Source organism: Hemiscyllium ocellatum, chromosome 37 (genome assembly GCF_020745735.1).
Source record: "Hemiscyllium ocellatum isolate sHemOce1 chromosome 37, sHemOce1.pat.X.cur, whole genome shotgun sequence".
Taxonomy (NCBI): domain Eukaryota; kingdom Metazoa; phylum Chordata; class Chondrichthyes; order Orectolobiformes; family Hemiscylliidae; genus Hemiscyllium; species Hemiscyllium ocellatum.
Genome location: NC_083437.1, coordinates 8,733,204 through 8,748,839, shown reverse-complemented (window position 1 = coordinate 8,748,839; position 15,636 = coordinate 8,733,204). Strand labels below are relative to the sequence as shown.

The 15,636-nt window shown below is 37.8% G+C and overlaps 1 protein-coding gene across 1 annotated transcript in view; it reads right to left on the bottom strand.

Annotated features, from left to right (window-relative positions):
- Positions 1-851: 851 nt before the first annotated feature.
- The window catches only part of LOC132833800 (eukaryotic translation initiation factor 4 gamma 3-like), a 356,819-nt gene continuing 342,034 nt past the window's right edge, over positions 852-15,636 (bottom strand). The window contains exons 33-36 of the mRNA XM_060852385.1: positions 8,947-9,093; positions 7,908-7,989; positions 5,519-5,665; positions 852-2,311 (exon numbers count right to left, since the gene is read on the bottom strand). Coding sequence (XP_060708368.1) covers positions 2,130-2,311; positions 5,519-5,665; positions 7,908-7,989; positions 8,947-9,093 — 558 coding nt within the window. The 3' untranslated portion in view covers positions 852-2,129. The remainder of the gene's footprint in view (positions 2,312-5,518; positions 5,666-7,907; positions 7,990-8,946; positions 9,094-15,636) is intronic.

Genomic DNA, 15,636 nt, shown 5'->3' with positions numbered 1-15,636 from the left:
GCAGGGTAATTTCATCAAAGTACATATTGAACAAAGCAAACCAACACAGCAGCTTAGCATTTGTAAAGGTCAAGTTTTGACACAGAACCATAGTTGGATTTTTATTCATGTGCACTTGGGCCTAACCAATACCTAGCAAAACCCATATAATAGAATAAGTTAGTGCATAAACATAAGTCTTGCACCAATGAGACAGTCACCATTCTGCAATGCTCTTCCTGAATCCAAATTTTGGGGTCCTGAAACATCATAAGAATGCAAATTCAATTCTCTTATCTATTGTTTTTGTATTTCAAATCTGTACCCAAGGTGACTGACAGACACGAGTTGTCTCCATATTAATACGGTGAATGTTGTTTATATCCTTACATTGATATTTACCACTTCTTCAGGTCATATCTTTAGAATAATTCACGGAATAAGAAAATTCAACAGGTTTTGAATCCATTCCAGCTTTTTGGATGTGCACACATTTCAATTTATGATGTATACAGACAGCAACTGAGGCTAATGCTCATCTTGTTACAAATTGAAACAACATAAAATCAGCATTGATACTCATGCCTCTTAAACCAAGGTTTTAGTGTTAGTGAACCCATCTAATTACACAGTGGGGGAATTAAGTGAGACCTCTCTAATATAGAAATGTATGGATATTGAAAGCACAGAAAAAAAAAATCCAATCCATTATATATTACCAGCCTAGAACTGATTTAATTCAAGTTATGCAGTTATTTAATGGCATCTCAGAGTTTGGAACATTATCTTCATAAGCATTCCAAAAGCCATCTTGCCAATGAAGCAAGTTTTAAAATCACTAGCTGATCCATATTATGCTAAGCTTCCAAAACCAATTCTCAAACAAAAAATGCACAAACTGGTACAAATAAAATGTAGTGTTAATCTTTGAGGCCATGTTTAAATCAAATAAGCAACTCATGAGATAAACCACATAACTTTCGGAAAAATGCTGTTTCACACGATAATATTTTCGGTTTGCTGCAACTAGCATCAATGGAAGCAGCTGGTGTGAAAGGTTGCATGTGTGTTTGGAAAACGTAACCCATTATTTCAAATATTCTGACATTTTCTTTCACAACGACAGCTCTGACAGGCGTCTCAAACCAATGGTTGAAAGTTTTTAAGGAGGAAGGATCTTCATTTGTTCAGTATTTTTTCAAAAAAACCTTCTGTCACATCTCAATAACTGACTAGTGTCAGCCAGCCATTTGATACAACTCGTCACAACAATGGGCATTGCATCCACTGCCCTGCATCATATAATACAATGAGGTAACAGAGTACAAAAAAAGTCAAACTAGTTTGCAAACTTACGTAGAACCAGTCTTGTGATCATGAATTCTTAAATAAACAGTAGTTTGTATTTATTTTTTTCAACTTGCACGGTCTGTTTTTATTTAGTTTTGAAAGTGAAAAGATAGTAACGAGTCATTTTTTTTTAAATATTTCTCTTTATGTATTTACAAGCTTTTGAGTAGCTCTATAGTTTGAAAGTATTACAAGCACTTCCTCAAGTTGAATTTTTTTGTACAAGTTCTCCATGTTCTGCAGTTCATAATGTACGGCTTGGAAATTCGGGGAGCATCATCTTCCAGTTGAATGTTATGTACATTTCTGGAGCAAGCTGAAGCAGGCAGGAAGAATTACTGGTACATATTACTACTTTCAGCCATCATTGTTAACCTCTGCCCATATACTAAATTTTGATGCCCTATATTTGTTTAAAATGGCCTGGTGGGCACGAGTTTGGGTTGCTTTTCTCTATGTTACATTCTGTTTACAGTAACTGCAAACTCAAATTACATAACCGTTGCAGTTCTAAAAATAAATTAAAGTGTTCAATTTTTTTTATTTTTTTTGCTGCACAGAAAAGTGGAACCATCTGTCCTTTTAAAAATAACAAAAAAGCTTAAAATTTAAAACAAAAATATTTTCTATAAATAATACATTTTTTTTAGTGCTCCCACCCATGGTTCTTTAACATCACCGCGGATTTTCTTTACGTGCGTGTACCATAATTTTCATCATGATCGCTGACTGTATATCTGTGCATATTTGTTGCGATGATTGGCCTTTTTGCACTTTGATTGGCGAAGACATATTTTGTTTTAGTTATCTTCGGACTCTTCCTCAGCTTCTCTTAGCCATGTAAAAAAAGCCGTGACAGATTTTAGCGCTACCCCTTTGCCGTTTTGCTCTGCTGGATCTTTGCTACTTTCCCACTTGTAGAATGCATCTTCAGATATAACATCCTCATCATACAAAGTGTCAAAGAACATTCTTAACAAGTCTGTATGGGGGTGGGGAAGAAGATAGAGAAGGAATACACACTGTTAGTATTTTGTAACACCAGGGAAACAGTTATCTGTCCATACTAAGGGACAAAACCTGTTTAAAATCATGAAAGGAGGGGACAGAGCAGATAGAAAATGGACATAGATACAAGATTCAATATAACAATTTTAATACAGAAACCAAGAACATTTTTAAGTAAAATGCAAATGACTGCAAGTCTGGAATATTTGACAAATTAATGATTAAACCAATTCCAATGACAAGTTTTAATAGGTTAAGAGAGGCAATTAAGGAAAAGGAAGATTAAAAAAAAATATGGGATCAACATGGCCATATATAGGTGGGATCACTGTTTGTGCAGAAAGTGCATTTGAGCATGGACTCGTTGGGTTGAGTGGCCTACTTGTGCATTTCCATCAAAGACACAAGAGTTTTGCACCAAGTAGTTAACCAATTCAAATTTTTATGATCCAAACATACTGGATGTGCTTTAGTCAGTTCAACATGAAATTATCTCCCTTCATTATCAGGATGGGGATTGTAGCCAATTCCTCACCATACAACCCCACTCTAACCCAATATGCAGCATGTGACTACCATCTTGGGTCAAGACCACAGAGTTGTCGAGGTTAACAGTATGGAAACAGACCCTTTTGTCCAACTCATCCATGCCAACCATATGTCTTAAACTGACCTAGCACCATCTCTGCCAGCATTTTACTTATGTCCCTTTAAACCCTTCCTATTTATGTAAGCATCCAGATGCCTTTTAGATGGTGTCATTGCAACCATCTCCACCACTTAATGTGGCAACTCATTCCATACATGCACCACTATCTGCATGAAAAAACTGACCCTTAAGTCCTTATTAAATCTTTCCCCTCTTACATTAAACCCATGCCCTCCAGTTTTGGACTCCCCTACATTGGGTATTCAGACCTTGGCTATTCATCCTATCAATGTCCTTCATGATTTTATTAACCTCTACAAGGTCACCCCTAGCCTCCAATGCTCCAAGGAAAGAGCCTCAGTCTATTCAGCCTCTCCCTTTAGCCCAAATCCTCCAATCCCAGCAACATCCTTGTAAATCTTTTCTGAACCCTTTCAAGTTTCACAACATTTATTCTATAGCAGGGAGACCAGAATTGAACAGTCTTCTAAAAGCAGCCCCACTGTCCTGTTCAGTGCACTGACCTAATGAAGGCAAGCATGCCAAATGCTTTCTTCACCACCCTGTCTATCTGTGATTCCACTTTCAGGGAACTATGCACCTATACCCCTTGGCCTCTTCATTCCGATACAGTCCCCAGGGCCCTATCATTAATTAAATAAATCCTGTCCTGGAATGCCTTACCAAAATACAACACCTCACATTTATCAAAATTAAACTCCATCTGCCACTCCTTGACCTATCTGATCAAGATCATGGTTGTACGCTCAGGTAACCTCCTTCATTGTCCACTACAGCGTGTGTATTGGTGTAATCTGCAAACTTACTAACCATACCTCCTATATTCACATCCAAATAATTTATATGAATGATAAAAAACAGTATATCCATGTAGCGCACCACTGGTCACAGGCCTCTAGTCCCAAAAAAATCAATATCCTCTGTTTCCTACCTTCAAGCTAATTTTGTATCCAATTAGCTAGCTTCCCTTGTATTCTATGTGATTTAACCTTGCTCACCAATCCACCACACGGAACCTTGCTGATCACATTGCTGAAGTCCATATAGACAATGTTTATCACTCTGCTTTCATCAATCTTCTTTGATACTTCAAAAAACTCAATCAAGATAGAGAGACAATTTCCCAAACTCAAAGCCATGTTGACTACCTCTAATCAGTCCGTGCCTTTCCAATTGCATGTCAATCCTGTCCCTCAGAATCCCCTCCAACAACTTGGCCACCATTGACATCAGGTGCACTGGTTAATAGTTCCTGGTTTTCCCCTACCACCTTTCTTAAATAATGGCACATTAGGCACCCTCCAAGTCTTCTGGCACCCCACCCATGGGTGTTGTGACACAAATATCTCAGCAAGGCAGCAATCACTTTCCTAGCTTCCCACAAAGTTCTGGGAAACACCTGATCTGGTTCCAGGGATTTATCTATCTTTAAGCATTTTAAGACCTTCAACACTTCCTCTTCTGAAGTAGACACTTTTCAAGACATCACTATTTATTTACCTCAGTTCCCTAGCTTCCATGTCCTTCTCCACAGTTAATACTGATGTGAAATATTTGTTTAGTATCTCATCCGTTTCCTGTAATTACACACAAGTAGCATCTTGATGTTTAAGAGGATCTTTTCTCTCCCTAGTTACTCTTTTGTCCTTAATCTATCTGTAAAATCTCTCTGGATTCTCCTTAACCCTACATGCCAAAGCTATTTCATGTACTCTTTTAGCCCTCCTGATTTCCCTCTTAAGCTTAGTCCTAGTGCCCTTACACTCTTCTAGGGATTCACTTGATCCCATCTGTAAAGTCTCTTGGTTCAAGTGGTTCGGTACCACATAATATTGTATCTCCATTCACTAAACTAGGGAAGTTCCTTTGATACTCATTGTAAAACATCAAGTTTAAAGGAACGTTGTGTTGACAAGTCAATGTTTTAAAAGTATCGCATGTGCAGAATTAGGCCACTTTCTAAAAATAAAACTGAAAATTCAGGAGTTGATCTGTAAATACTTAGAAGGTCTGGTAACATAAATTTTCACCTTTCTGTTTGTTGAAGAGGCAGTACGCCAATGGTAATGCCATTGGGAGTTTGGGCTACACGTCCAAACTAATATTCCAGGGATAAGGGTTTGGATCCTAGCATGACGGATGGTGAAATTTGAATTTATTGATAAAAGTCTGAAATGAAAAGCTAGTCTAATAGTGATTGTGTAACCTGTGTCAATTGTTTAAAAAAACACAAACTAGTGTGCTAGCCTTATTTGGTCTGGACTACACTCCAAGTCCACAGTAATGTAGCTGTATCTTAATTGCCCTCTGAGCAATGAGGATGAACAATAAATGTTGACCTAGCCAACAACATCCACATCCCATGACAGAATGAAAATTACTTAATTAAGAGAAAAGGTTGTTGGGGGTAAGGGATAAAGAGAAGAAAAGGTAGACAGGAGATACGTTTCAGTATAACTCAGAATTCAGATTAAATTGTACCAAAAGTTAAGAAACTTGTACATTACTTACTAGGGGGTTGATCAAGTTTTACTATTAATGCTTGTAGTGCATAAAGTGCTTGTAATTCTCTTTCTGTATCGGAGTTAAGGTACTTCAGTAATAATCGCAATCTCTGTTGTATAACATTTGCATCCACTCGACTTGGAGCTCCTTCCCCTATAGGTAACAATGCAATATTGGAAAAGAACACAAAAGTGCATAAAGTATCAAAAGCATCTTTAATACCATTTCCCTAGATGAAGTAATAATATCTATGGATACTTAATTTTTACAAAATTGACTCAGTACATAGCACACTTCATATACATTACATGCATTGGCATTTTTAAACTGTTTGTTTCACAGCAATCCTACACAATACACCTTTTTGTAAATTCCAAAGTTTCTTATTTTATCAACTACAGTATTTTAAATATTTATTGATGTGGAGGTGCTTGGTTTGGACAAGGTCAGAAGTGAGATGACGCCAGGTTATAGTCCAATAGGTCTATTTGAAATCATAAGCTTTCGGAGCATTGCCCTTTGGCTACAATCAAAGTGGACAGGATCTCCAAGAAGATCATGCATACTGACCACAGACATCAAGTCTCCACAGCGATGCAAGAAAGAAAAGAAGATCCCGAAAAGACTACAGATTTCAGACTTCACCTGACTAAGGGGCAGTGCCCCGAATGCTTGCGATTTCAAATAAACCTTTTGGACTATAACCTGGCACCATCTGACTTCAAATATTTAAGGCATCCAGTTTCAGAGGGTGCAGCACAACACTTTAAATGCACATCACAAATGCAGGTTTGCTAGTGGACATAAAGCAATAAGACTGTAATTAATTACAGTAATTACATTAAATTAACAGATGACTTGTTAAAAATGAGGAAAGCCATTTTTACCCATCCCCAGAGATGGGTCATTTCACAGTGAATCAGGAGACAATGTGGTATTGACTTCCTCACAAGGTTTCAGTGTTCAATCAATTATGTTTTTAGGAAAGAGTCTGATAGATTTTGATTAGATAATTGGGAAGGGTATGAAGCAAATGTAGAGGATCAGCCAAGATTTCTTTGGATGGCAAACAGATCAAGCTGAGAAACTTTATCCTATGTAGAAAGGATTCACTATTTCCCTACGCATGCAGCAACTGTGTTCCATTTTGTTTTGTCCCAGGGGACCATTTATAATCCACTATTTTTATGCGATGTTACAGAGATAAATTTTCAGATGAACACAAACAGCTGCTATGCATCAGTTGCTTGCAGATCCAAAATGTATAATTACTACTGACAATATGGACTTGCTCTTCGAAAAATCAGAGGATGCAGAGGCCCAATGATCATTCACACACTAGGGGAGACAATGTGGACAATACCAGCAAAGTTTGTTTTAATCAACAAATACAGACACTTAAAAAGCAACTAGCAACATTGTACTTCTAAAAAAAAAAATAACATTCAAAATTTCTACATTCATCCAATGTGTTTTCCATTCCATTCAGCAACTTTCCATTGGGTTGTATGTGCAGAGACACCAAAGCAAATTTCATTGCCAAACTCCATACAGTAGATAGCACTTATACAGAAAAGACAATGCCTGATCACAATGAAAGTGAAAAGTGACTTATTACTGGGACATAGTCAGCCTACTTACATTAACAACTAAAATATCACCCTTAAATTCTCTTTGTACTGGAGGAATGGAACAGCTACGCAAAATGGCTTTGATTAAATTAATAGCCTATCATGAAGACCTTTGCTCCTCCCACACTAAAAACGGTCTCTCAAATTCACTGATGCGGTCACTTCATTGGAGTATAATAGGTACACCTATATCAGTTACTACTTGCATCTTTATCCTACCTATGGTGTCACAAGATTAGTCAAAACAAATCCTTAGAGTAATTACAATACATTTCTCACGCTCAATGAAAATTTTGCTCAATGCTTAGAAAGGTGTCATGCATTTTCTGACCCATGATAGCTTAGTTATGGACTTGTATTCATTGAGATATATGATAAAGGGATAAATTTATAGAACCTGTTACTCAAGTCTCCATGCAGTTACTAACCACTCTTACCAACTGTCCTCAGTGAAATTTTGCATGGTTCCATAATTATTATGGCAAACAGTAACAATGCTCATCTGGCATTCAAAAAGTCAGATATGATGAACATGGGCCTATAGATTTGTATTTACATTTCCTAAAATACTTAAATTAAGTGTCGCTAGGGCATTGGAGGTCAATCAAAACATCAAATCATTTTTCTAAAGGTTTATATTTGGATTTTTAAAATCAGACCCCATGATCTATAACATTGTGAGTAATGTTATGTAATACACCAAATGAAAAATGAAATACATTATACATTGGAAAGAAGAGAGTGCAAGAGACTGCTAATTTTACCTGTAATAGCTGATCTACATACTGTTGTCATTAAAGCACGAAGGAATGTAGATGACCCAACCTGTGATTCATCTAAATTAGCCTAAAGAGAGAAAATAAATAATTTTAGAATTTGACATCAAGAGTCTTACTCAATATAAAGCGCTCAAGAGAAAAGAGGACAGGGAACTGCGGTATCGAGAAGTTCAATTTTAAGGGTTTTTGTCAGTGTTCAGTTTGCTTAGTTTGACATGTTACCACTCAAGGTGGTTTCTCTTTTTGTTGTTTAATTAGGTGGCAATGATAAGGTGCAAATTTAATAGTTAATGGATAAATTAGAACAATTTCAGTAAGCCGATGGTTAGTCTATATGTAAAAAAAGTTGCCCCGATGTTCTTTTTAAAACTTTCACCTCTCACCTTAAAAATATGCCCCCTAGTTTTGAACTCCTCCACCCTAGGGAAAAATACCCTTACTATTCACCTAGTCTATGCCATTCATGATTTTATAAACCTCCCTCCTCAATTTCCTACACTTCTGTGAAAAAGGTCCCAGCCTACTTTTATAACTCAAATCCTCCATTCCCCCCAACATCCTGGTAGGACTTTTCTGAACACTCTCCAATTTAATGATATCCTTCCTATAGCAAGGTGACCAGAACGGCATAAAGAGACCTCACTAATGTTCTGTATAACCTCATCATAATGTCCCAACTTCTAAACTCAAAGTTCTGAGCAATGAAGGTAAGTGTGTTAAATGCATATCCGATGATCACATTAACTTTTAATTTGATGCATAAGGAAGTGCCCTCTTAGTTGTTGTATTTAAAGTTTTACCCATGATTTGGGAAGGGTAAACAATGTGACACTACTGATCCTACAAATGTTAACTATTACATATCAATAAAGGTAACAAGACACAAGGACATCATTTCTCAGGGTGATGTTGTTATTTTAATAGTTTTGTCAGAAAGCAATTACCCTTGTAAATTGAGAGATATGACCAATTTAAGAAAATAACACAGAATGGTTTAATCTTACAGTTCAATAGTTCAACCTACTTCTACCCAGTCAAAGATTTGCTCATTGCTAGCCCGGTCTTCGATAATAAGCTTTTCTAGCCACTTGTTCAATTCTTCAGCAGAGAGCTCCATTTTTGAAAGTGCTTCAGTAGGACTAGAAACATCTGATACAGTAAACTCCAATTTCTGCAAAGGAATAACAAAATTAATATCCTCAATTTTAGTGAAAGAGCTCAGATAACATGTTCATCAAAAACTATGTAAAACCTTGTTATTTGAAATAATCTCTCTGCAGTCCACTATTGAATTTACACTTTGAAATTTAGAATAATTACCAATGATTTCATCTGTCTGGAGATACACTAAAAACTAAATTTTAGACACAAATAGTGGTTAAAAATCATGGCTCTCCAATCTTATTGCCACAGCAGTACATTTGTGACTGTTGATGATTCAACAAAGGAGTTCAAAAAATGCCGAATGGAAGGTGCCCACGGTTCTAGAACTGTGAAATTTGAAACATTACATGGTTACTAAGTCACATCAGAAAAACAAAATTAAGTAGCATTAGGTTAAGATGCAAACATTGATGACCGATGGAGACCATGTCCTAATCTAGGATTATAAACATTTTAGTGATTGCTAGAATTACAAGGTCAGGACCAATCTGAAATTTAGGAACATAAATAGAAAGAATTGCAGGCTGTAATGTCCCTTGAGCCTGCTATGGACTCATTAAGATGTTGCTGATCTGATCATGGCCTCATCTCCACTCTCCTGCCTGTTTCTCATAACCCGCAACTCCCATTCATTTCAAAAATTTACCCAACTTAAGTTTTAAAACAATTTAATGACTCACCTTCCACAAGTCTCGAGTACAAAATTCCAAAGATGCACTAGCCAGAGCAGAAATTCTTCCTCATTTCATATTAAATAGGTGATCACTTGCTCAATAACTATGGATCCTACATTTTGATTACCCCACAAGGGGGAAGAAATTATTTCAGTATTGACTTTGACAAGCTCCCTTGGAATCTTACAATAAGTTCATGTTATTCTAAACTTCAGGAACACTGCCCAAACTGCTTCACCATTCCTCACAGCACAACCTCTTCACTCCAGGAAGCAAACCTTTTGAATATCCCAAATATGAAGAACAATCAGAAACACAAAAATACACAATAACTGGGTAATAATTAAGCTTCAACCTCAATGTTATGATGATCCAATTGATGTTATTCGGTTAAACAGAACTTTATCAACTTGTAGAAATGAAGTTAAAACAGAATAATCCAATCTATTTACATTTAAACTAACATATGATAAAACCTCACTAATTCCAAAACACTTCATTGTCGCACCTAAAAGTTCCCCTTGTACAATACTCACACCAGAGAAAACAAACTTTTCTAATACCTTCATAAGCTTAAGTTAACATTACTTCAACTTCCAGTCTGGAAAGTCTGACAGACACTTCCTGGAACTATCGACATCTGATTTTAAATATACACAGCTTCAAAAAACCCCCTCAGGGTTTTATCCGAACAAATGTAACAATGACTAACTACTTACTTTATGATAATTCAGTGTTAACAAATGTAACAACCGTCTCCCTTTCTCAGAAGCACAGCTTTAAGCACCTACCTTCATCTAATTGTTTTTCCCAGTACTGTCCAAAACCGAAACTGAAACCACTCTTCCACTATGGGTGTTTCTCCTAATCTTCTCTAAGGAATGGGTGTTACCCTAATCTTTATGGAAAAAAACACAAATTTCTAACAGTCTTTGATGTACAGTATCCATTAATAATTCCCTCCCTAATGGCATTGTGCGTCAACTCTCAGCAGGTGGACTTCAGGGGTTCAACAGGGCAGCTCAAGGGTAACTACAGACGGGCAATAAATGCTGGCCAGCCTACATCCGACAAACGCAAAACTAAAAAAAAACTGTTTCAAAAGAAATGAACATGGCTGCAGGGCGTTTTGCTGAACAAAATCCCAACAAAACAAAGATGCTAACAGTTTTCAAAGGGATCATAAGGTTAAATAAATGTTCCATAACTACACTGAGAAGGGAACCAAAATTATATAATAGAATATCTCTCATATTTCATTAGTCTGGTAAAAAAAATCTTTTTTTTTGATCACCTATTCATTCAGAAAGTGGAATGAACCATAGTAATGAAATAACCGAACCTAATTTGCAGTACTTCTAATGTATTTCTTGATCTTTATCATTCAAGATTTCTCTCCTCTCAAAGTATTGATTCTATTAAGATTTAATTTCTTAGATGTGATCTTGAACTCTTGTACAAGCTGCTTAATCTTTGCAGACATCACAGTCAAACCCAATCCTGTCATCCTCACACAATTACACACACAAATTTCCATTAATGCCAAAGTGATAGGAGTGGAAACATTAGATTTTCAACTTCTTTGGCCAGAATAGTTAGATGATTGTAATGTCCTAAGCGGTACCACAAATGCTGGGAGTTAGCTTTGTGAAGTACCAAAACAGAGCTCTTGTATCCAAAATTATTATACTGACTTGCTCCTTTACATGTAAAGCCATTGAGAGGTTACTGAAATTGAAAATTAGGTAGCATACTGGATCTAAAAATCTGCAGGCATCCTTTATTTATTGGTATCGACAGAATAAGTTTAAGTTCAAAATGAAGTTTACATTTACTATGCATTCTTTCTCAATTTTTATTAACAGACTTGCCCACAGCAATGACTTGTTGTTCTCAGTGAGGTATAAATTATCTCAAACATTAAGGACCATGTAAAAATTGTTACATCTAATTGAAAAGTGGCAGCATGTTTGGAAATGCCCACATCTCAAATAAAGGAGGCCTTGATTTACCAAACTTATAGGAGAAAGTGAGGACTGCAGATGCTGGAGATCAGAGCTGAAAAATGTGTTGCTGGAAAAGCGCAGCAGATCAGGCAGCATCCAAGGAGCAGAGAATCGACGTTTCGGACATGAGCCCTTCTTCAGGAATAAGTGTGTCAAGCAGGCTAAGGTAAAAGGTAGGGAGGAGGGACTTGGGGGCGGGGCGTTGGAAATGCGATAGGTGTTGGGTCCAAATTTTGTTGGTCTGAACGTAGTCTGGAGTCCGTGCGAGGTCAGTCGGTTCCGTAGGCAGGTGCTGAGGAAAGAGATGTGGCTGTGGTAGCAAGTTTGTTTGAGAATGTGGCTGAAGAGTTTCTGGGCAGAGGAGATGACCTGGGGATTGGGTCCAAATTTTGTTGGTCTGAACGTAATCCGGAGTCTGTGCGGGGTCGGTCGGTTCCGTAGGCATTTCCAATGCCCCTCCCCCAAGTCCCTCCTCCCTACCTTTTATCTTCGCCTGCTTGGCACACTTTCCTCATTCCTGAAGAAGGGCTCAAGCCCAAAACAGCGATTCTCCTGCTTCTTGGATGCTACCTGACCTGCTGTGCTTTTCCAGTGTTACCAAACTTATAGCGAAATTTCAAATGACAAATCACCATTTTTTAAGGCAATTTATAAATAGATACTGAAACCTCTAGTGCAGCATACAATTTCATATCCTGAACCTAGGAAATTTGGCAGGAAAAGCAGTGTTAAAATCAGTCCCAATACACAGATGGATTCATTAGCATAATTCTGTTCATTAAATATCAATAGATAATCATAATATAATGGTCACAAAATAGGATTCTGCAAGTTAAAAAAAACTTGATTCATTACATAAGTTGAACAAAACCTTAAAGCATTATAGAGACGCACCAAGAATGTTTAAAAATATTCTAGAATCAGGCAACTTAACTAATGGAAGCAATCCAACTGCCTGCAATGCATCTAGATTAGGGAGTAAAGGAATATTACACGGAACCTTCAAGCACATATCACAACTTAAAACAGAAGTACTTAGCAGATCAGGCAAAATTCCATGGACAGAAAAAATGCTTCAGATCAATGAACTTAAATAGAAAAGATTAAATATCAGACATTTCATATATTCAGCATCTGCAACATTTTGACTTATGCAATAGCAGTACCTTTGGCTTACAAAATAATTTTTGAACTCCACTCTCACAGAATGGCCCGAGCCATGTTGCCCATCAGATTCACAGGCTTACGATGACGAGATACAATTTGGCCCAAGTGGACTCGGAGCAGCTACACGCAAATAAAACTGTCACAGCACCGGCCTGGATTCCAGGGTGTTGAAGGAGGTAAGGAAATAGATAATAAGGGCCCTGGCAGTAATTTTAAAACCATCTCTAGCCAGAGGACTAACATTGTTCCAAATTAAAAAAAAGAGGGAAGCAGGGACTGACCAGGAAATAACAGGGCCAGTCAGAATAACCTTGGAAGTAGGCAAGGTATTAGCAAGAATTCGGAGGGACTTAATATATCTGAATTTGAAGAGACACGGATTAATCACATACAATCAGCAAGGATTTATGAACATAGGAACAGGAGAAGGCCATTCAGCTTGTTGAGCCTGCCCTGCCATTCAATACAATCCAGTCTAATTTGCTAGTTGATTTCAGACTATGACCCAGATTCTCAGTTATTCACTCTGGCGAAGTCTCCCTTACTGTGACTGTGTGCTTTGAACAAACTCTTATATCAGGAGTTCTAATTTTACTGACTTTTTTTTAAAAAAACTTCATGCTCCTGTAATTAGCACCTAATTCAGGCAAGGAATTTCAGAATGTTCAAGAGAAACCACTATCTGTTTAACTGGACTAGTTTAGCTTCCTTAAAGGTTATTGGTTCTAGGTCTGATTTTGACTTTCACTTGATCATTAAACACAAAATATTTACCAGCTTTAACGCAGATTTTGACCCAAACTCCGGGTTATAACTCTGCTTCTGTCTCCTTCTGTTGAAAGATTGCTCACTTTGAACATGTGGCTCACTTGGTGTCTGAGAAATTCGATTAGATTTCTTTGAGGCCATAACCAGGATTGTTGACGAGGGTAATGCATTGGTTGTGATGTGTCTGGAGTTTAGCAAGGCTTTTGATAAAATCTCTCAAGGCAGACTGGGTCAAGGAAGTTAAAACCCAGGGGATCCAAAGCAGCAGCAGATCAGAACTAAAATTGGCTGAAGTGCAAGAAACAAAGGATGATGGTTGAAGGATGTTTGTGTGAATGGTAGTCTGCTTCACAGAGTTCAGTGTGGCGTTCATGAATGATTTGGATGCGAGCATAACAGGTACAGTTAGTAAATTTGCAGATGATACCAAAATTGGAGGTGTAGTGGACAGCGAAGAGGGTTACCTCAGATTACAACAGGATCTTGATCAGATGGGCCAATGGGCTGAGAAGTGGCAGATAAATAAATGAGAGGTGCTGCATTTTGGGAAAGCAAATCTTAGCAGGACTTATACACTTAATGGTAATGTCCTAGGGAGTGTTGCTGAACAAAGAGACCTTGGAGTGCAGGTTCATAGCTCCTTGAAAGTGAAGTCGCAGGTAGATAGGTTAGTGAGGAAGGAGTTTGGTATGCTTTGGTCGCAGGTAGATGGGATAGAGATAATGATGTTTGGTATGCTTTCTTTTATTGGTCAGAATATTGAGGACAGGAGTTGGCAAATCATGTTGCGGCTATACAGGACATTGATTAGGTCACTATTGGAATATTACATGCAGTTCTGGTCTCCTTCCTATCGGAAAGATGTTGTGAAACCTGAAAGGGGTCAGAAAAGATTTACAAGGATATTGCCAGGGTTGGAGGAGTTGAGCTATAGGGAGAGGCTGAACAGGCTGGGACTGTTTTCCCTGGAGCGTCGGGAGGCTGAGGGGTGACCTTATAGAGGTTTACAAAATTATGAGGGGCATGGATAGGGTAAATAGGCAAAGTCTTTTTCCTGGGATCGGGGAGTCCAGAACTAGAAGGCATAGGTTTAGGGTGAGAGGGAAAAGATATAAAAGAGACCCAAGGGGCAACATTTTCACACAGAGGGTGGTACGGGTATGGAATGAGCTACCAGAGGAAGTGGTGGAGGCTGGTACGATTGCAACATTTAAGAGGCATCTGGATGGGTATATGAATAAGAAGGGTTTGGAGGGATATGGGCTGGGTGCTGGCAGGTGGGAGACTAGATTGGGTTGGGATATCTGGTCGGCATGGATGGGGTTGGACCGAAAGGTCTGTTTTCATGCTGTACATCTCTACGACTTAAACAGAGGCTGTATAGTTCAGAAGTTCATGCATGACACAAAAATTAGTAGTTCAGTAAATAAAGGTAAACTGCAAGAGGCTATCAATAAGCATGATCGAATAATGATTTGGACATTAATATGGGGGAACAATTAAGAAATTAATGATGACATGAAAATTGGAAGCGCAGTAAATAGTGAGAATAGCCTAAACTCCAAGAGGGTATCAAACGACTTATGAAAACAATGGTAAACAGAATTCAACCTGGAAAACTGCACGTTAATGCCTTGTTATTTCTCTAAGTATTAGGGATTACACTGTGAATGGTATGACCCTTGAAAGCTCTGAAGATCAGGGAGATCTTTGTGTGCATATCCACAGATAGCCTTGAAGCTAACAGGGCAGGTATGATGGTAAAGACAACATGAGAGATCCTTTCCTTGATTAGCTGAGGCACTGAATACAAGACCAATGAGAACTGTATAAGCATGGGTTCAGGCACAACTGGAGTACTACATACAATTCTGGTCATTACGTTAAAGCCAGAATGCGAATGCACCACAGATAATGCAAAGGAAATTTACCAGG